Source organism: Alligator mississippiensis, chromosome 4 (genome assembly GCF_030867095.1).
Source record: "Alligator mississippiensis isolate rAllMis1 chromosome 4, rAllMis1, whole genome shotgun sequence".
In the NCBI taxonomy this organism is placed as follows: domain Eukaryota; kingdom Metazoa; phylum Chordata; order Crocodylia; family Alligatoridae; genus Alligator; species Alligator mississippiensis.
The window spans coordinates 78,158,572-78,181,824 of NC_081827.1; the positions used below are offsets into that span (position 1 = coordinate 78,158,572).

The window sequence follows — 23,253 nt, forward strand, 5'->3', positions numbered from 1 at the left end:
AAGTCCAAATAAACTATGTCTCCAGCATTCCCTATCTCCAGCATTCCCTTTATCCATCCAACTAGTTATCTTGTCAAAGAGAGCAATCAAGTTTGTTTGAAACAATTCATTTTTAGTCAGTGCATGCTGGCTGCTTGTGATCAACTTTTTTCTTCTCCAGATGCTTGCAAATGGAGTTTCTTTTAATATGATCCAGTAACTTCCTGTGTATTGAAGTGAGGCTAACCAGTCTATATTTCCCTAGGTCCTCCTTGTGCCTTTTTTAAAGAAGGCAATTATGTTGGCCCCTTTCCAGTACTCAGGTAGCTGTTCTGTCTCCCACAATTTTAAAAATATTATTGCCAAGGTCCAAGATCACTTCTTCTTATTCCTTCAGTACTCTGGGATGAAGTTCACCAGTCCCTGCTGATTTTAAATTCATTTAGGCCCATCAAAAGCTCTCTCATCCCTCAGCTTGACCCCTTCCTTATCCAAGTAATTCTTATTGAGTGTCTGCTTGTAGCTTGAAATGTTTTGTGAAGACAAAGTAGACAAAGTAGATTTGAGGAACTCCATCTTCTTTTCTTCTGTTAAGAGTTTTGCCCTAGCTGTTTAGAACTGTACCCACATCTTTTTTGATCAACATATATATAGAACCTTCTCTTGTCTTTAACTTCCCTTGCCAAGTGAAGCTCATTTTTACCATTGCCTTCCTGATTTTGTCCCTACAAGTTCTTGCTGTTTCCTAGTATTTCTTTGGTGACTGCCCATCTTTCCATTGCCCATATACTTTCCTTTTGTATTTGAAACACCCTAAAAGCTCCTTGTGGAGCCACATGGGTCTCTTGTCATTCCTCTTGTGCCTCCATTGTATCAAAACAGCTTCTCTGTGCCCTTTAGAAGCTTCCAGCCCTCTTAGGCACCTTTATCCTTCCATCTGTCCTCCCATAGCACCATACCTACTATCTTCTTGAGTTGGTTGAAATGCACCTTTTTGAAATCCAGTGTTTTAGTTCTGCCAGCCTCATGCTTTCCCTATCCTAAGATCATGATCACAACTTCATATCCTCACCTGGTTCTTCCTTATTGGTCAAAGCAGGATCCAAGATATATTGCTGCCCTAGTTGTATCTTCAAACTTTCTGGAACAGCCCTCCAGCATCAATAGCAACAACAATAGCAATAGCGTTGATAATAACAATAGCATCTAATTTTTTTGTCAGATGGAGACTAGGTATGGTTCTCTCACAGATAATGTTACATCTTGAAGGCTTTATCTATCATGGTGTAATCCTCCTCACATAATTCTTTGGGGAAACAAAGAACTTGGCCTCAAAGTCAAATCACATTTTTCCTCCAGTTATCTTCTTTTAAAAAGTGTTACCAAACCCCCAGCCATGACAAATATCAGACCAGAAGAAGCATGCCAGGAAATGCTCATTTATTTCCAGCATATTCAGGAATCAAACAGAACCTCCTATTTCCATGAAACCTGGAAAGACTGCTCTTGATGGTTACCAAGTAGTCTGTATTATTTTGATGCTGTTTTGAAATTATATTAATAAAGCCATCACCTGAGAAAAGAGACTTGAATTGAACTATAGTTTTGATTTTATTTACACTCCACAGCTGGTGTATTTGCCTTCTGTTTGACCATTGCTAGCCTTTGTTATGCAAAAATCAGGGTCCCCAAAATCAATTGAAAAAGTATGATTGGTTATTTTTGTTTGCCTTGTTTCACAGTAACATCTTAAGAGATGGTAATGCTGATCTCAGCTGTTCCTACCATTTTAGTTCTACCTACCAGCACAGTGCACTATAGAGATAGTATGCCATTCCTATTACAGCAACAGTCCACAAGATGATGGATTTAAAACAGCAGTGGAAGTGTTAAAGGAAAATTGAAATCATGGGTATCATTATGAAAGACTAGAGAAGAGAGGCCACCCAGTTTATTGATAACTCTAATTTTAATAAAGGAAAAGATATATTTATTTCTATAACTCTCCTGTAACTTACGGTAAATTTCATAACATTTCATCAGTCAAAAATTTTCTTCCATCTTTTTGCAAAGCTGTTATCAATCCAGTCAAAAATCATGTTTGCATGAAGCATTTCATAATTCTATGTACACATTTTATCTCCTTTCCTTTTGAGTTTCCAGTTCCTAAATGTTTAGCAGGATTTATTCACATCTTTGATAATGACACAGTTATAAATATCCAAGCAATATTGTTTATGATAATGGGAATGGCACCAGTACAGTTAAGGGATCTCGCTGTGGTTCCAGAGGTATGTGTGTGGACTTCAGATTTCTGCTCAAGGCTGTCCCCAGTCAGCTTAATTATACATTGTCATTTGAATTGGAGAGGCAAAGGCAGAGCTTAAATGATGCTAGGCACATCATTCCCTTATGAGCGATTTGTTATATAAACTGGTGCATCTTAACCAGCAATAGGTTAGAGCACTAGGTGGCTAGACTCATGTGGTTCTTTGACTTTCGTGATCATGTATAATGAAATATCCTAATGCACTTCTCAAATGTGTTGATAAGCATTCAGCATGGGTTTAAAATACTGTTTTAAACCAGCCAGTCTCCAGAAACTTATTTAAGAAAATGTTCAGTTCTAGAATATGTTTCAAGTCTCTAGAGTTAACTGTGGAGATTGCTTCTTAATCGAGTCCTCCATTATCAATGATCAGATTCTACAGGTGTCAGCTGTGCGGTGAACAGCCTTAAGTAGACTGGTTCTTGCCTATTTAAAGTCCAGTAAAACTGTCATAACCTGTCTCTAATAAAAGTTCTGATGTAAGTTTTGGTGGACCTTTGGGAAAATTGTACACGAAGTCTCCAAATTTCATGAATATTCTATAATTTACAATAAGCATACATTTTACCATTTCAGTTCTTAGTTCACCCACTTTAAGGATTTGTAATATATGTTCACAGGCTTCATTAAATTCAGAGCTGCTGTCTTGTCATTTCCTAATTTTCAATATCCTTACCATCCACTTAAGGAAATTCAAAGTTTCTTTTGTCAGTCGTCAATTACAGGAACACTAAATCAGAAAATTATTCTGCCACCATTACCCTGTTGAATAATATTTTAATGTCTCACTTCACTTCCATGAGAATAATTTATGCAATAAATCAGGCTGTAAATATTTTTAGGGGAAAATAAATATAAATAAATTTAGTTTTACAGTTTTGAACATTGTCGTCTACTTCAATTGTAAATATTTAAATGTCATATTTTTGATAGTGAGATATAGAAAAGTACCTCATCTTTTGATAGTCATCCTGGGAAATGAATGTCTGGTTAGTGCATCAGAAACTTTAGTTAAGGTTAACTCTCAGTGGGGATAGAGGCACATCTGTCAAAGTAGAAGTATGCTTGAATGATTCTAATGCTTTAGCAGCTGCATTCAATACAGATTATACCCAGTGGGAAAACTACTGTATAGCTACCTAATCTTCTTTTCAAATTATACATTGAAGAAATAATTATGAAAACATTATTTGTAAAATATTAGAATGGTGGGAATAAACATAAAGAGGGGATTACATAAAATGGTGTTTGATCATTTGCTGGAAAATCTTCCTTTTCCTCTTATCTACTGTTTTTTATAGACTCTAGTATTAGAAAAGACTTACTAGGCAACTATTCCACTTCACCCTCCCAACCCCCTAATCTGGGTTTACCCCCTTCTCTTTGAGATTCCCCTTTGCCTCCCTTGATCCCTAGGGTATTACTTACTTGTGGCTGCCCATTCTGCTCTTCCTAAGGGAGTGAGCAGGGAAGGGTTAACCTGCCTCCCTAGCTACCGAAGCTGCTGGGCTGCTGCTCTTCTGGCCAAGAGAGTGGCAGACAGGGAGGCACTTTAATCCTTCCCTGCCTGCTTCCCTGGGACAGACAGCACAGGCAGCCACAAGTAAGTAGGTGGTGGAGTGGGTGGCAGTGAGCAAAGGATCTGGGGTGCTGGGGAGGGTGAGGGGTGGGTAGTAGTCCCAATGCAGGCCAGTGGAGGGGGGGTGGAGGAGTGTTTATACTGAGGTGTAGTTTAGAGTGGCAACACCTTCATGTAACAGGAGCAGGGTAGGACAGATAAAAGAGAATTCTGCCCTAGAATGGCATAACTTTGAGTCAGATAACGAGCGCTTAAAACCAGTGTCAGGTGTTAATGTGTGGACAATACAGGGGTTAAGAGCTCCAGGAGCACTCAAAAGGTCCATGCAACAAGGCCCTAAGAGATATCTAATCCATTTTTAAAGATATCTAATCTTTAATATATTAGATATCTAATATCTATCTCTAAAGAGATATCTAATCCATTTTTAAACCGCTCCAGTGATGAAGGGTCCTTAGCTTTCCTCGATAAGAAGTTCTAGTGCTTTTTAATATCTAAAATATCTTGATGTTATAACCTGGATGAATGTTGAGAACAATGTATCGCCCCCCTTTTTATAATGACCATATCTATATTTGAATATTCTGCTTGCATCCTTCCTTACTCCTCTCTTTTCTAGACCAAACAAACCCAGTGCTTTCAATTTTTCCTTATAAACTATGTTTTTTGTGTTAGTAGTTTGCAATTAAGAGACCAGTCTCTCTTTTTCTTCATCACCTGCAATCTGTGAGACCACAGCTTATAGTAAAGATCTGGATATTAGTCCCTAAGTACATAATTTTGCACTTTGTACTATTAAAGTTCATACCCTTTTTATTAGTCCAGTCCATGAAATTTGGTAATTCTTCTTTTATGATAATCCAATCCTTCCTCCTCTTGGAAGTATTTTCCAATTATTTATCATCTGTGAATCTTATAAACATAGATCTAGTTCCTGTACCAAGGTCTCTATGAAAATATTAAATGGAATGGGCCATATCCTACCTTGCTGTTTGAGCCAAAAGAGCCCCTACCTAGCCATGGAACTTCAGGTTTTAGAAATGATGCACAAGTTGCAATTCAGCATTGCCAATGCTTAGCCTACTATGCACCTCCTAGGCCAAGGCTTAAACTGTTTCCCCAAGGAGCAGGAGACACAAGTTCTACATCTCCTTCAGGCAAGGGGAGTTTGAACATGAGTGGATCCAGGATCACAGTGAAGGGGATGAGAACACAAACACCCCTTCAGCTGTGTGACACATGCGCAGTAAGGTTGGATCGGGCTGTGCACAGCGCTTCTTTGCCATGATCCTAGATGCCAGTGACCTCTCTGTTCATCGGCATGCAAATACATGCTTCAGTTGCAGCTCTACCTGGCCATGAGCTCTGAGCTCACCAGCTGGTCAGCCCAGGCCCTGGCCAGAGACCCTGCTTTCACATAGCTCAGGATCCTGGAGGTGAGCACTGCTGCTATTTGCCCTTCCTTTCCCCAGAACCCTGGCTCCATGTGAATATGGCAGCATGGGGAAAGGGAGAACGAGCAATTGTGGCATTCAGCCCTTGCGTTCGTGCAGCTCCAAAGCCCAGGAAGTAAGCACCATTGCTTGTTGCTTCAGATGTTTATTTATCCAAATAGATCCATAGACCTTAGCACTTGCTTGGGAAACAAGATCTAAATAGTATTTGTACTTTTGACTTGAAGTAATTTCATTTCTGCATTTAAATCCTTCAGCTATTGCATCCTATCAGCCACCTTTAATTCATTTCTCGAATGATTTTGCACTTCTGAAATCCAAAACCCTAGTTACAGACTTATTCTTACTGAACCTACAATTTATTAGAGTGCTAATGTGGCTGTGTATAGGTAGAATTAGTCATTCCCATTATCTTCTCTTTTTTCTGAACGTGCTTTAGAAAAAAATGAGCTAAGAATCTGCACAGGCGAATGTTTCTGTGCCTTTATTTTTTTACCAGTTAAAACAATATTTGTTGGTTGGCATTGTTGTTTGTATTACAGTGGTGACTAGCTACAACTACAGTGACTAGCCACTGTGCCAGAGGTTTTCTGTTTGAAGACATATGCTAAAAACAGTATTTCTTATTTTATAACTCCACTATGCAGCAATTCAGTTTTGATAACTGGGATTCTTGCATACCTGTGTACATGGGTTTGTGTATATCAAAAGAAGATGTTAAAAGTCCTCCTCAGCATACAGAACCAGGCATGCCAGTTTCTGTAGTTAATTGAACACACCTGAGTGGTGTGGTTAACATCATATATGGGTACCTTAAAATTGATATTCATGACCATGTACCCATTTCCTGACGAGCTGGCTGGAAGCAGACAGCCTTTGCTATAGATTTGGAATAAGGCTTGAACTCACACTTTTGAAGCACTAGCACAACTACTTAATTACCCTGCTACTGCACTCTCATTTTCTATAATATATAAATGTATAATAAATATAATATTCTGTTCATGTAACATCCTCTTTCTTGTAGTGTTGTGTTTATTTATTTTACAGGTAGATAGTGACAATTACAAAGCTGTATTTCTTAAGACAAATGATGAGGATAGAACCCTGGAAATTTCAGATTTAAAAGCATTTACAAAATATTCTGTGGTAATCATCGCCTTTACAGGAGATGTAAATGCTGCATATCTTGAGGGCAAAGCTAGCACACCAGTAATTGTCTCCACTTTTGAAACAGGTAAGTGTTTTTGTTGTTTAACTTAATGTAACTTTACTGTTCCTTTTTTCCATTATATCTGTTCAGTAAATAAAATATAAATGTTAGGTGCTAGCTGTTTTCAATGCAGCTTTAGATTTTGCTTTCACATTAAATGCTTTTACCTTTTTTCTTATATTTAAATTATTCTTGTAGACAGAAAAATGTTAATAAATAAATAATAACACTTAGCCTTTATAGCCCATACATCTTAAAGTGCTTTACACTTTAAATATAAGTATCATAATATGTTTTTTACAGCTGGAGGCACTGAGACAAAGAGCTCAGTGTTCTCAGTGGCAGAGCTGGGAATGAAACACAGCTCTCCTGATTCCAAGCTGAGCATCAGTCCATTGGTCCAGTCAGCAATTACATGCAGGAATCAAAAGGCTTAAGGCTTTATCCTTTTATATGATAGTGCAGCTAAATGAAAAAATATAATACCTTGAGAATATTAGTTAATTTATGACAAAGCACTGCGGATACATTTTTAATCACCTCTCTGCTGGTTTTGAATTATTTCGTTAAGCCATCCTTTTAAAAAAAAAACCTAACTAAATTGACTATATATAATTTTGCTGCATGACACATTTTCTAATTATCAACTGGTTTAGAACTTTAGTTTTTTAACTATAGCTTTAACTATAGTTTCAGGTCTGGATATAGGGCTGGCTTCCTGTCATTGAAATGTGTATGAAAATTTAGTGTCCATACTCTTAGATGTGTCAACTGACCTTGGTACCACTGACCAGTGAAAACAAGTTTATACCAGGAAGGTCACTTGTCTGCTGTTTGATGATTTCTTATGTGAGCTATAGACAATTATAATTGTTTCTGCAGCTGATTTCACCTGGCTTTTCTATATGTGGTACAGCCATTTATTTTAGACAGAGACCTTGGTAAAATGATCCTGGGATTTGGTACCTTAGAATCATTTTTTCAACAGTATCGTAGGGGAAGATAATATTTTATACTGTGCCCTGAGATGTGCACTGGCCTGCAGTAAGTTTGTGGCTAGAATACAAAGCACATGTTTGACCTATAAAGCCCTAAATAGGTTTGGGTATTGGCTATTGGAAAGGACAGAGGATACTGTTGTGCTCAGAAGAGGCTCTTGATAGAGCAGCCCCTTGTTTGCCACTAGCTGAGGGTTTTCAGGATGGAGCTCTAAAAGCTCTGAAAGTTGGGGATGACAAAATAAGGATTTTTTGTTTTTTACATTCAGATCATTCTTCAAGGCTAACTTGCTTCTTGGGCCTTACAGGAAAAGATGAGTTTAGAGATGTAAGGTCGTTGCTTGTGAAGTGTTATTATTTACAATATATTTCTAATGATTAGGTTTGCTGTTTGTGACATTAAATACCCATACAGCACCAGACTTTGGCACCAAACAGGTTTTTTATTAAAAATATTTATCATTACACAGTATTTATATGTTCATGAGCCCCAAGTATTTGGATAGTTATTTCTAATAAAAACTAATTAAGTAGCAATAATGTTATGATGATATCTAAAAATATAATCTGTGGCCTTCCAGGATTTTAATCCATACATAATTATAATACATTGTATTTAAAATTAATTAATAAGATATTTTAATAAGCTATTTCTTTTAGTGCCTAAAGACCCACCAAACAACATAACATTTCAGAAGATACCAAATGAAGTAACAAAATTCCAAGTGACATTTGTGCCACCCTCTGAACCTAATGGAAATATTCAAATATATCAAGCTATGGTTTACAATGAAGAAGACCCTTCTGTTGTCCAGATTCACAATCTAAGTGTCATTGACAAAACAAATAAATTAATCACTGCTATGATAGAAGGGCTAAAAGGAGGCTATACATATAACATAAGTGTAAGTTGTAATGCAGTTTTCTGTCTTTGGTGTCAGAGAGAGACTTGTCTGAATGAAGAATGCTGGCCTTGGCTAACAGTGTGATTTTGTTACCTGATTGTACACCATTACCTTATTGTAACCAGAGGCTCAAGTGGATGGGTGAGAAGTCATTGGCACTAAGGGTGCTTGGGACACTTGTCAGGATACTCTCAGAATCTCTATCTCTACCTCTGTCTGTATAATTTGAACACCACTCCAACAGCAACCATACAAGATTGTTTTCAGTAAATAGTGACTGTAGAGTGGGAAAGAATGTGCAGGGTTTGTGGTCTCAGGATTGCTGCTGAGATAGTATAGACGTGACCTTACAACCTTACTGGTGTCACCTAGCCTAGTCTAGGTTTAGATCACCAGGTCGTATTTTGACACATCATCCGCAACTATAAAATTGTGCCTGGCTTTTGACCCTTGAGTTAATTTGTATTGTTAATTGGTTTCAAATTCAGAGTCCAGTTCTAGAAACAGAATTCATGGGGTGATTCTTTACTCCTGCATGTAGTCCCATTGAAGCAAACAAATTAGAACTAGAGAGGAAGAAAAGCTAGAGTAAAACTACTGCTGGACATAACCCTTTAATTACGGTACGTCAGAGTAGACTCAGTTAATCAAGTCTGCTGGAGCACGCTAATTAGCACACTTCCAGCAGCCTCTGCGTCTCATGTATCAGCATCTCTGCGCTTCAAAATGGCAATTGGGGTGCTTTAACTAAAGCTCATTGAACGAGCTTTAGTTAAAGTGTCCCCATCGCTATTTTAAAGTGTGGGCACACTGATACATGAGACGCTTGCTTTAATTAGAATAGCTGTCAGAGCCACTCTAATTTAATTAAAGTCCCCCCTGTCCCGCCCCCTCCCGGGCCCCTTGGAGCACATATAAAAATGCCCTAGGATTTTAGACAATAGTGGAATAAATGCCAACAAAGTATGAATGACACAAGAAAAGGCATGGAAATTAGTTTTTGATTCCTTCTACTATCCAAGAAGTTTGGAGAGGTAAACGAAGTGGACCAAATTCTTCTCAGTTGCATGATTGTAAATCCAAAGAACTTCAGACGTCACTAAGAGTAGACTTTGGTCTACTGTTATATATTTTGTTTTTTAAAGGAGAATCAGAGGTAATACCATATAATATTACTTTACAACTGTTTACAGTTTATATACACACACAAATATTTTAATCATAAATCTATCCTAGAGGTAATATCTTTAAGACAGGAAGACAAGAGTGAAGGATGTAAGACAGCTGCATGAGGGAAACTAAGAGGCTTGGGGAACAGGTTGGGAAAAGAAATGGGGCTGGAGACATTAGGTAGAACTAAGGATCCTAAATAAGGCAGTCTGGTGTATATCTAAAATAAGATATAGTCCCATCTTGTATTCTGATCATATGAATAAAACATTCAAGCTACAATTTTAAAGTTTATGCTGTCAGAGAAACCCTTCAATCTTGTCGTGTTGTGTATATATAAAATTGCAGGATTCATTATCTGTCTTTGAGCTTTCTATATTTAGGTTTGACTAATTTAACTCTAACAAATTTATATTAAAATAAAATGCTAATTTCTTTTCAAGGTGTATGCAATCAACAGTGCTGGTGCAGGGCCAAAAATCCAGCTGAAAATAACCATGGATATAAAAGGTATGTATAATAAAGGGTCTCTTTACTGGGATCCGGGGAGGCGGGGGGAGTGGAGCTAGCCATCCCAAAATTTGCCTTAACCCCACCCCACCCCTATAGCTGCCCCCCGAGCTGCCTCCTGTCCCCCCCACCCCCCCCAGGCTGCCACCACCCGCCCCACGCAGCTGAGCCTGCCCCACTCCTGCCTGCAATGTAGCCTTCCCACCAGGAAGCACCGCCCACGCACCAGGAAGAGGCTGGTGCCTCCCCTGCTGGGATCCCTATATCAAATACTGCTGTATATTTAGTTTTACACATACATGGGTGCCTGTTCTTCCTCTAGAGGCCACATAAACTAAAAGCATGAGCATAAAGGCGAGACTCATAACTATGAGTTGTGTTCTAACCTCTGCTGTAAATTATGGTTCCTATGTAAACTGCTTATACACAGGAGTAAAACATGGTAGCCTTACTCATAATTGCATAATACTGTTTTCCATAAGTACTACCCATAAAGTCAGTTTGACAACTTGCAGAATAGAAAACAATTAATTATAGATAAGAATTTCAGAATGAAACCCATAATCCTGCCTGTTAGAAATGGAGTATGGACCTCTATCTAGTTATACCTTCCTACATGCCATAGACTTAGATAAAAAACATAGCTCCTTTTGCAGATAGGAAAACTGAATCTCTGATATTTTTGAATAGCTTTCCTACTTCATGAGACTACCTCTTGGGCTCTGATCCTGTAAAGGCATTTGCAAGGGCAGACTCTACTCCTTGTTAGGATCCCCTTGACAGGATCAGAGGCTTAAATTAGGACACTAGGCAACTCCCCTTAAGCAAGTTCTATCCTATAACACAGATATATGCCTGAACCATTTGATTTTAGCTAATAAACACTGTGGCATGCTGTTGTTTAAAAACAGAACCACCACGCCCTAAGAAGAAACCAACACCAGTTTACAATAAGAGTGGGGCGCTACTTGTTACTGATACAACAATTGCTATCAAAATGCCTGTTTGTTACTATAGTGATGTCCATGGACCTATTAAAAAGATACAAGTTCTTGTAGCTGAAGCAGGAGGTAGGAAAAAATTGTTAATTTTTTGCATCTTTTTAGTTTCTTGCATGTGACCTGTTCCTTCATTGCCCTTATTTGATGAAGAGGAGGGAGTTGACTCAGTCACTCCAGCAATTTCAGCACACACCTGCACCTCACTCTGCCACCATTTCGTGCTTCAAAGCTGAGGCATTATCTGTTTGTGATGAATTTTTTGAACCGTGCCACAGGACTCTACCCTTTTTGGCCAACAAATAATCTTAGTGGCTGAAGTCACCCACATCCTCTTCCTCATTAACTTTTCCAGAGTTCAGTCATCTATTTTTTTTCATTCCTTTTTTTTTAAGAACCACAACTTTCTTGAAAAGAATGCTACATGTTGTATGTGTGAAATGAAAATATTTGGAACTTCCACTGGCAAGTTCTTACTGCTGTTGCCATTATTGTTGTGTATAATGTAAATTTGTAGAGCACTTCTATTTTATAATGGTCAGAAGGACTAAAATAAGTCCCTTTTGTGCACTATAGATTTGAGAATGAGGTCACTTATTCGTATTGGGTGGACATTTACTCATATAGGTGTCCTCTGGCTCTGCTTTTAAGTATGTGCCTACCCATGGGAGTAAAGTTTTCACAGTTGGATCTTTCACAGCTGGTTGTTCTTTACTTAAAAAAGGAAAGTCCCAAATATTGGACTTTCATATGCCATTAGGCTGTGCTGTATGGAAGCAGAGCATTCTCACATTGCACTTTGTGCTTCCTGTTGTAAGAATCCACTGCAGCTTATGCATCATTGGAAGCTTATGCATCATTGCAAGATTTTTCTAATTTATTTAGGCTTCAAAATGGGAGATATTAGAGACAGAATCGTATTTCACTTTTCGTATCTGAATAGCATTTTTTCCAGGCCTTTTGGCAGTTTGAACAGTTTGCACTCTGACTCCCTGGCTAAGTACAGCTAGTCAAAAAGCCTGAGGTGGGATCAGTTCAATTTTTGCAAGTTAGTTTAAGCTGCAAAGATTGAATCAATAAGCAAGTGAACAGCCATTCACTTTTGATTCCAGAAATGCAGCCATATGCCTGCAGTGGCCCAGGCCAGAAGCCAGGGGGTGCTAGAGTGTGCCACCCTGCTCAGCTGGAGCACACAGCTTGGGCCAAAGCTAGCTCATGCACCCTGCAAAAGGGGATTTTCAGGGGAGGTACAAAGCAACTTGGGATGCTGGGGGACTGTGAATTAACTTGAATCTGGAGAGATCTGGGACAGAAGTTCAATAAATTGATTTAACCTAAATCAGTTAAGTCTGATACCACATCCATCCAGGTTTATCTTAAAATGATTTTGGCCATTTTGAAAATGGTTTATATGCACTGAATTTCTGTTGTGTTAAAGATTTGAACCAGTTTCTGATCACTTATACCAGTTTATATGTAATTTCTGCCCCTAGCCCCTGTGCAACAGGGATATTTAAGTGTCCACATGTCTACTGAGCACATACAGTAGACTCCTTCTTGCTGGGAAGGTATGCTGTTCAGCATGTGTATAAATCCCAAAATTCTGACCTGGGAAAAAATAGGAGGAAGAAAAAGGCATTCCCATGTTTTGGCCCTACTGGCTGAGTAGATAGGGCATTTGCCCAGGAAACAGGAGACCCAGGTTCTAGGCCTCTCGCTCAGAGAAGGCTTCAACCTGCATCTCTGGACTTCCCAGTGTTATTACATAAAATGGGTAAAGATCCATAGGGAAGTTTCTGTTCCCCCATGGGAGGAAAGATCCAAGCTAAGAAACCAGGAGAGAAGCATCTATCTCCCTGAGCCATACCCTCTATCTTATTCTCTTTCTCTTGGATCTGCATTCCACCCTTTGTTGGCTGCCCAGGTGCGCAACTTAACAAGGAGGGCTGGAGAAGGACCTGAATAAAGCCTAACCTGTGGTCTAGTGCTTAGAGTACTGCCCTGGCAAGTTGGAAGGATGCACGTTCAAACCTACTCCCTATGAGTGCCCTAGAACCTGGGGGTGTTTTTACACACACTCTAGTGATGCGGGTGGGGAGGGTGCACTTTAATTAGAGTGGTTTTGAGTGGGGACACTGACACATGAGACATGGAGGCTGCTGGTGGTGTGCTAATTAGCACACTCCAGCAAACTTAAGTAATCAAGTCTGCTCCGACGTGCTGTAATTACAGCACATTAAAGTAGCCTCCCCACGTGTCTACAGGCACCTTGGGTGTTCTGCTTTCTTAACAAGTGGCCTAACCACTCAGCTACTGGGGTAGTGTGAGGGCTACCCTCCTGTTCCTCTGGCGTATAATACCTCGTAGCCTTAGTGTTTTGCTAGGTAGACTTTTGTGATTTACATCTCCCCAGTTTACATGTTCAAGAACCATAAATGTTCAGCCTACTGACCATGCAGTCACACCCCCTGAGCAATAGACTTGCAAATTGTGCTTAAGTGCCAAAAATGGCAGTTGCACAGCCAGAAAACTGTAAAGGGAAATAGGATTCAGCTGTAGGTGCTAAGTACTTTTAAAATCTTTGATTTACCTTTATAAATATAATCCATTGAATTTTTTTATTTTTTTTTTTTATTGGCAATAGTTCAGCATGATGGGAATGTTACTAAGTGGTATGATGCCTACTTCAAAAAGCCAAGGCCATATTTTACCAATGAAGGCTTTCCTAATCCACCATGTTTAGAGGGAAAGGAAGGAGTGAGTGTTAAAGAAGATGTATATGTCATAGGTGCTGATACCACATGTTTGATACCAGGCAGTGAAGATAAAATCTGCAATGGCCCACTGAAACCAAGAAAGCAATACTTGTAAGTATAATATAGGCTTATGTTGCTATTTGACAGCAACAAAAAAGGTTCAATCAAAATACGTATTTCTATGTGCTGTTATCAGACAATATGTAGAAGTGTACTTTTAAGCCTACTCTAGAAAAAACAATGTCTACAATGACCTTCAAAGGACTGTACATAGAGTCCAAATCTACATCAGATATTCTATACTAAGTAGTTTTAAATTTGCAGATACTGATTTTTTTTCCTGAAGTGTGTGAGAGTACAATAGATAAGCACTTTTTCGTTATTTTAGTAATGGAAGATTCTTATACTTGAATTCAGCAAGTATAAATGCAAAATAAGTACTGCCTGTTTCATGCATATACAGTGTTCTTTTAACATGGTACCATTAGCATTCTTTAATTATATGCTGTGTATTGATTGCATATTTTTCCTTGAGTGGAGAGATACTGACTCATTGTTAACTGGAGAGATGTTTTAATACTTATGTGTAGACATTTGGTTACCTTACCTTACCTTTCCTTGTTAACTTACTTGTATTTTACAGATTTAAGTTCAGAGCAACAAATGTTAAAGGCCAGTTTACAGATTCTGAATATTCTGACCCTATCAAAACTTTAGGTAAGGAGTACGCACTTTATTAAAGGCATTTTAGAGGGCAGCTGTCAAGTCAAGGGTTGGCAACAATTTCTGGTTCGGGCCAGAATGACCAAGCTCCAGTTGAGACCAGTGGGAACTAGGACCTGGCCTCCTCCAGTGCTTCTCCATGCTGCCTGGCTGCAGCGCATTTCAAGCAGAGCTCCCCCTCCACTGAAATCCCATGTACCCACCTGCGGCATGGCATTGGCAGAGCCCTCTGCTGCTGAACCCATGGCCATAGGTTACTGACCCCTATGCTAATTTTTTAGATTGTTCTCTGCTCTCTTTTATTAGATCATTCTCTTTAAATGAATAACCTCAACTTTTTAGTTTCAGGACTGGCTAGGATGCACAATGTGGAAATCTATTCATTCTATACTACACGAGATAACTGCCTGAACTTCACAGTCTCATCTTGGTCTGCACTTAAGTGGTCTACTGCACTGGCTGTAGTAGCTATGCTAGAAACGTACTAATATGGATCCAGTTTTACCTTACTTTGATCAAGTTTGAGCTGTACTGACAAAAGAAGTTTGCCAGAATAAATGGCTTCTTCAGTAGGGGAACCATGTGTAGCAATCCTGGCAAAACTCTTTAAATGTAGACATTTAAAGCCCTCAGCTGCAGCCCATTCTCTCTTCAGGCAGCCGTTGTGAGGTCATGATCTTGTAACCTTTGAAGCTCAAACTAATGTAAAGATTTTTAGCAACCACATACAGATTAACAAAGCTGAGTTTAAGTGTGCTAATATAGAACTTCTGTTATTCTGGGTGCATATGGCAAATGGCATAAATGTTCTGGCCAGAAGCTGTGGCTGCACATGTCCTTAGTTGGTGGGACCCAATTTTCTCTTGACAGATTTTAATGACTTCTGTGTGTCTCATACGGCACTAAACCAGGGGTTCTCAGCCTCCAGCCAGTGGACCAAATGAGACCTGCAGAGCCTTGGAATATGGCCCATAGAACTCCCCATGGGTTGGGAAATTTGGCAGTAGGGAGCAGTGTCCATTAATACTACCACCCCTTCCCACTACCAAGATCCTAAACTGCATGTGGCAGATCAGAGATGGACCAGGACCCTCCCCTGATAGGATCTGATCACGGCTGGGCCATGCTCCCTACGCCTGTACAGCTGGTTTGTGACTGAGCCATGCCCCCTTCCTCTCTGTCTGGCCAGGTTTGGGCTGGGCCACGCCCCTTCCCTCCTCACCGTGGGGTCAGGTTTGGGGCCAGGCCAAGCCCCCTTCCCCTATAGCTGGATTGGGGCTGGGATGTCCGCAATCCCCTTCCATGTGGCTGGATGGGGCCACAGAGGGCCCTGCCAATCTGGTCTGCTGGACAAAAAGGTTGAGCACCACAGAATAAACCAATACTGTCCTGACAGGTAGAAAAGGGATCCCAGAACTGCTGACTAAAACCAAAGAGCAGTGGTTCTCAAACTTTTGGACATGAGGCATCCCTGCATAACTTCTGTGAACAGAGTGGCTCCCAGTTTCAAAAATGAATTGATGGATTACAGTGGTTAGTTCCTTACAGAGGGGCCTGGCATTGGGGATGGGGGATCATCTAGGCAGGAACAAACCTGAACTTGTGCTTACCTGCTTAGTTTATCAACTTATTTACTACAAAGTTCTATCTCCTCACACCTCACAGCATCTTTCAAAAAGTCTGGTGGCACCCCAGGGTGTGCCAGCACCCTGGTTGAGAATCTTTGACCTAGAAGAATTTTAATGAGCAAATAGTCTCACTGATACATTCATCCACTGCAATCTGAACAATTTCTCTCCTTAGAAACTGAAGAATCGCATGTATTACATCGCCTGCCACCGGAGAACCCCAAATGCTGGCAACCAACCTGAATGGTCCTGAGAAGAGCCAAAAACTCTTCTCCCAAACCTAAATTCTCAGAAAAATATAAACATGTCTATTGCCTTAGAAAATTCTGACACTAAAAGCCATTGAAACAAGGGGGAAGGCCATATAATTTGGGCAGTGATTGGGTATCATGGGTCTGTTTAAGAGAATTCTAACTGAACCCTGCACCAGAAAAGCCATGGATGGCCTAGAGAAACCATCCAAACAAGCACAGGAAGAAATGCTGTAGTCAGACAAATACTGCAAATTAGATATCTTCCATCTGCACAGATATCATATTGGAAACTGCACCCCTAACTGCTCTGGCATGACGCTACAGCTGGGCAACACCTGATTACTCCCTGACTGATGCAAAATTGGGGAAAAAAAACCCAACCGCTGGAACATCTCCAGATCCTGTGTGCTCCTATTCTCTTTGTAAAGCAAGTGCCATCCTGTGCTATGGTTCCACGGGAATCCTTTGGAAGTCCTTAGCTTCCAAACTGCAGTGTGTGTCAACCTGGAATAAGACACAGCTGCTCCCAAGCTTTATTGGGTCTTGTCCTACCTTCTTAAAAAAATTGTCTTGAAGTTAACTGATGAAAAATCAAACTCACAGGCCACAGGTTAGGAACCCTTGTGATAAAACATCAGTAATTTCAGTTCCAAGCAATAAAATAGATAAGGTGTCTCAGTAGAAACCTTCTCATGAGATGCACAACTTATGGGTTTTGCTCAACTAGCCATTGATAATACAGAATATGGATGGATGATCTCTTTTGGAAAGAACCCATATTTTCAAAGAGCGTACCCAGCAAGGTACATCTTTGTGATCATCTATTTCTATTCCACTTGCAGCAACAACTTCTGCTGTGAAGAAGCTCAGGCTGCAGTTAAGCAAGAGTCTGAAAAGCTATTTGAAATATGAAAGCATTTTCATACTGTAATTTAAATCGACATTGTTATTTACAAAACACATGCAATTCACTTTCTTTCTTTTTGTAGAGAGATTCGCATACTATACCAGGCAAAAAATCAATTTAAATTTCCCCTTAGGTACCTACATTCATTTCTAAAGCCCTTTGATATTTCTATTGTTTTTTGTCTAGCTCAGTACATGATAAATATGTTTGAATAAAGAGGAAAGCATACAATTTCAGTGAGACCTCTCTTCAGATTTATCTTGGGCATCATGTCTGTTTTTCCTGGTTTCTAGGCAGTTAAGTCTTCTGATGTCCCTGTTAAAATAAACAGTTTGCCATGAGGAAGAAATTATCAGAGCAAGGGATGGTTATAGACCTACAAAAAAAAAGCATTGTAAGCATATTCAAGCAGCTGCAGTAATTAGTTTTTAGACAGCTGACATGGCACAATAGATTTTAATATATCCTGCGCACTCAACTACTTTTTTTTAGAATATCACTGCTCTCAACTTAGAGATACAGAGTCTTGACTTGCACAACTACCTATGAGTCCACACTAGAAAAAATGGTCATTTTTTTCCCCAGGCGTTAGCTCAAGATGTGGAAACTAATGCACAAGGCAATTTGTAGCTTTCACACATTAGCAGGTTGAAGTGCAGTCTGGTGAGCCTAGTCTAGTAGCATAACTAGGAGTGGGCATGCAGGGCACCAGTTGCAGGCATTGATTTAGAGGAGGTGCCTGTGCAGTGGTAGCAGCAATCACTGCTGCTAGTGGATAGGGAGCCTGTTGGGCAGCAATAACAGCCACCACTGATGGTGGCAGCACAGTCCAGTGAGAGGAGAGCATGTGCCACAGAAGCAGCTGTGGCAGCCACTGAAGGACGTACAGGCATTACATTTAGATCATCCTAACCATGGTTAAGTCTATCTAAATGCCCAATCATGCAGGCATTCAGAGCATTTAATTTGGCTAAAAAATGGCATGCCTAGTGCACCTTGGGAGATGCAAATGCTTGTTCAGACCCTGAGAGTCTCTGATAAGCCTTTTCTTCAACACAGCTTGGAACAAATTATTGGGGAATGTTTACATATATGTCAATTGTTCTAAGATTATTGCTTAAATGGTTACATTTTTGTTTAAATCCTCTAATGGAGACCAGTACAAACAGTGCTGAATAAAATAATCAGAGTTGTCAGTATCACTTACTCTCCCAAAAACTTCAAAAGAGAAGGTGCAAGCCTGTGCAGAAGGTCAGTAGGACAGAAACATAATAGAGCCACCTTGACAAATGGTCTCAGAGACCCAAATATTATAATATGATAGTACAGACCTCATAAGTATTCTAATATCAGCATTTGCATTGTAAAATTATTTTGATATGCTGTCACATCAGTACAGTGTAACACTGAATCACAACAATGCCAGATTCTAACTCAGATATCTAGTGTTATGTCAGGAAACCACACATTAATTGTTCAGCTTCTCTTTGACCTTGCCTTCATAGAGAAAATGGGTGTTTTCTTCTGGTGCATTAACTAATACTGGGGAAATTAGTCTGCTCTTAGTTCTGTATTACCAAGGCTAGGCTGGTACTGGAATGCTTTATTTATGCATCTCTGTACTATACTGTAGTAACTGTCATTCACTGTACATAACCCATAAACCCAAAGAGTACCTATAAACAGCTGCACTTGTGGCTGTAGAGCCACAAGATTACTGTTACTGTTACTTAGAATGTTTTTGCTCATGGTGCAAATAAGCAAATGCAAGAAAAAAGATATCTAATGTTCCTGTTCCAAAATTAAGCTGTAAGAACTTGGTGCCCTTATTGACCTGTCCAGTTAGCCAAGATTTGGGGATTTGCAATTTGTTTCTGTTAGGAACAGGAAGTGATGGTAAAATTGGGTATTTCTTTCCGGTCTTGTTTCTGTACAAAGAGTACACTGAAGTACTGCTTCCTTACCACTTATTTTGCTCACAGTGGCCAGCAAGCACTCTACCTAAAACACAGTCTTTCTCGTCTCTCTCTCTGAGTCATGCTGCAAGTGTCTCAGTGTCTCCTGCTGCCCCTTTTGATTTCTAGCTGATTCTGGGTGATTCTTACATGAATGCATCTCTGCTTAATAATACCCAGCCCTTCACACTTGTATTGTGTCCTCACTGAAACCCTTCTGCACACATAGCTCAGCTTCTGAACAGTTGTGTGTGTGATCTGTGTTTTTGGCAGTGCCTCTTCTTGTTCAGATATCTTATTCCAGAAAAGGGATCATCTGTTTCCTCCTTTTATCCCAAATGAAAAACATCTGTCACTCTTATCAGGTTCAACCTCCATCATACAATCACCCTCAGTGAGATCCAGTCTAGTCCAGCCGCAGTGGGCACTTCCGATTTCACTTTTCCTTACAAGCTGGCATGCCAGTTAACAAAGCATGCCTGCTTGTAAGATGCCGGTTTCCAGAGAGTTTACATACATATTGATGTCAGGCCATTTTCATGTCACCAATCCAGACTGATTTTACCCATCCATATCTTCTTGGATATTTTTCTCTCCCTTTCTGTTTCTCTTCTGGCTATTCTTCACTCCTTTCAACAAGCTATTAGAGAATATATGTTATTTCTGTGGACTCTGCTGAGTTGAGAAGAGTCTGATCATTCTATTTTAATTGGGAGCTTAAAACTGTCACAACTTTCTCAAACTGTTTCTACGGCTACCCCTCAGGTTCCAGGAAGAGACATCTTATCTTGAGCATACTCCATTTCCTTGAGCAATCAGTCTCTTGTTCTCCTGCTTAGGGCAACATTACAGTTATCTTTATGAAGGTTGTCTGATCCAGGCATTGGCAATTATCATACTTGTGGTCAGGCCTGCATGTAACTGAAATCCTAAAGGCATGTTGCCTCTTAGGATTCTTGAATGTAAAGGATTTTTGCTGAGATGCAAGGTTTGTCCTGTTCACAGAGTTCCTCCTATACAAACAATGGTGAAAAATGTTCCAGAGATGTAATTACTGCATGCAGTTTCTCTCTACTGATGTGAATAATTTATCCCCAGAGAATTTAGACTTTTTATAGAAATAGTTAATAAACTTAGTTTTTTTAGTCAATTCTTCCCTCAAATTATAAGCACTAGTATCTGTATTCATATGGTTTTGAAAGCATTGATCTGGGTAGGCTAAGACAAGAGCCTTTTCACCTCTGAAAATACTTAGGCCCACTCTGTTGATCATTGGCCTTTTGATCAAAGCCTTTTGATCAAAGCCACAAATAAACCTTCTTTAATACCTTGTTTTAAGAGAAGCAACCCTATAAACTTTTGCACATATGTCAGAAGGCCAGTTCTTCACAGACTCAGTTTTCTTTTTGTCAGAAGAAATTCCTCCCTTGATGACACTGTGTCCAAGGTAAATTACCCATTTTTTTAAATAAATCACATTTCTTTGGGTTCAGTTTCAGATTGATAGCCTTAAGCTTAATACACATCACCTGTAAATGTACCAGTTCCTGTTCAAACATTTTAGTGTGTCTCAGGATATTCTCTAAGACAGTAGTTGTCAAAATTTTTGGCTGTGTTGTACCCTCTTACCTGCAAAATATTGTTGCTTGTATCCCAAATACCCAAATCTCTGACATCTCTGCAATTCCTTAAGGAAGAGTGTCAACATTGTTGTCAGTGCCATTCCTCAATGCAAGTTGAACAATCAGAAGCTTCACTACCATTATTAAAATGTAGGCATGTAACCTTTGGCAAGGCAGTGCATACCCCCAGGGATATGAATATCCCAATTTGAAAACCACTTTTCTAAGGATAACAGGTTGAAAGGCATAGCAAGCCTCCATTTAAGTCTGTAATATGTCTGGTGTATATACCAGGCAGAGGACATCACTAAGTTACTGTTGCCCTTTTTCTGCCTGCAAACTTTCTTTTCCTTATCATTTGGACCCACTTCTACTTTTAAGATCCAGTATGGAAAATGAGCTTGAGCATACTATATCACTAGGATATTGTGTATTTGCAGGGGCAGATCCAAGCGGTTGCAGTGGCACAGTTGCACCCTCCCCTTCAGCTGTGAGGCACATGTGCATTCACATCTGAATTCACTGGTGTGTCAGAACAGCTCCTTTTGGAGCTTGGCCTGTACAGGGAGCTCTCTGAGCTCACCAGCTGATTGATGCAAGGTTTGGCAGAAGCCCTTGCTTTCATAGGGCTCAGGGGGTGATTGCTGCTACTACCTATCCTCTCTTTTCCCCTGCCACTGAATTTAGCCAGGGCGGGGGGTAAAGGTCAAGGGCAGATGACTGCATTGCTTACCCCCTGGGCTCTGGAGCTGTGTCAAAGCAGGGGCTCTGGCCAGAACTCACCCCAATCAGCTGGTGTGCTCAGGAATCTCTGTACCTGCACTGTACAGCAGGAGGGGGTGTGACCACACTTCCCTTGCATCCCTTCTGGATCCACCCATGCACATTTGGGAGGATGAGACTACATTTAGTATTCTGTAACGCACAGGGAATATCAATGTATATCTTTGTTGCTTTGTGGAAAAAAATCCAAATTTCTAACCCTTGTTTTACTACAGTCTATGAAACTGTTCTCCTGCTAACACTACAGTGAACATCTCCAACAGAAACTCTGGAAGTACCTGTTCAGCCTTTTTTTCAATCTTTATTTATTAGGGCTGTGCGAAGTTTCAGTCACTGATTTAATTTGGCGGAGATTCGGCCCAATTCGGCGGCTGAATCTCCGAATCCAAATTGAATCAGGAGACCCTTTAATCTCTCCGAATTGAATTGGAACCCTCCAAATCGATTCAGAGAGATTTGGAAAGATTCAATGATTTGGACGTAGACACTGCTGTAAATGGTTTTTCTACATACCTCAAGATACCAGGTGGCTCGAGAATGCTGAGATGCTGGTGCGGATGAAGTATCCCATGGGAGCACGGGGGGGTCTCTAGCACTCTTGGCAGCAGATCTGGAAGTGGACCAGAAGCAGTTCCAGTCCACTTTTGGGTCCGCCAGGGAGCATGCTGCCACCCCCCCTCCCCCCCCCCGCCCCCGCACCTCAGCTTGGCGACTGGTGTCTCCTGGGTATGGGGTCGGGGGTCCCCTGTGTAGTCCCTGGCAGACCCAGAAGTGGACTGGAAATATTTCCAGTCCACTTCAAGATCCGCTGCCGAGCACACAGGGGGCCCTACCACACTCTGGTGGGACACTCCATCTGCCCCACCATCTCAGCATTCACAAACTGCGCCTGGTACCTCGAGGTATGTAGAAAAAACATAGAAAGCTGTGTCTATGGCCGAATCGCTGATTCTCTGAATCAGAATTGAATCTTCAGATTCGGATTTGGCCGAATCAAATCGGGACAGTGATCCAAATCAACTAATCACTGTCCCCCAAATTGGGTCAAATATGAATTGAATACGGCTCATTTCCCACACACCTAGTACTTAGTAGACTCCTGGCTTATATTTGAAAACTACAATTCCTCTGTTCCTCTTTTCATTATTCAATGTTCTTCAACACAGTTAGAAAGCAAAAAGGAATCTGTTCTTGCCTCAAAAACACATGAACTTGAGTAGCTAAGATTCTGTCAAGACAGTGGGTTTCAAAGTAAATCTCAACCATTTTCCCCATTTAAGCCACATCTTTAAAGGGAATTCTATAGGCTGAATTTGTAAACTAACTTTCCTCAGTGTTTATTACACAATTATTGGTCAAAATGAAGTAAATTCAGAGCAATTGTTATGTCATCCAGCACCTCATTCTGCATCTTTTGCTTCAGTTCTGGAGGTTCTCGTTTCAGCCTTATAAATCTATAAACCCTAGTCCATCTGAAACTAATAGGTTCC

At 40.2% G+C, this 23,253-nt stretch overlaps 1 protein-coding gene across 6 annotated transcripts in view; it reads left to right on the top strand.

The window, feature by feature from the left end:
- The window catches only part of PTPRQ (protein tyrosine phosphatase receptor type Q), a 232,032-nt gene that overhangs the window by 161,334 nt on the left and 47,445 nt on the right, over nt 1-23,253 (top strand). For all 6 annotated transcript variants that reach the window (XR_009461626.1, XM_019494047.2, XM_059726123.1 and 3 more), the window contains exons 46-51: nt 6,392-6,578; nt 8,213-8,457; nt 10,071-10,137; nt 11,049-11,207; nt 13,780-14,002; nt 14,535-14,608. Coding sequence is in view for 5 of the 6 variants with exons in the window: in XM_019494047.2 (XP_019349592.1) it covers nt 6,392-6,578; nt 8,213-8,457; nt 10,071-10,137; nt 11,049-11,207; nt 13,780-14,002; nt 14,535-14,608 (955 nt within the window). In the remaining variant the exon portion in view is untranslated. The remainder of the gene's footprint in view (nt 1-6,391; nt 6,579-8,212; nt 8,458-10,070; nt 10,138-11,048; nt 11,208-13,779; nt 14,003-14,534; nt 14,609-23,253) is intronic.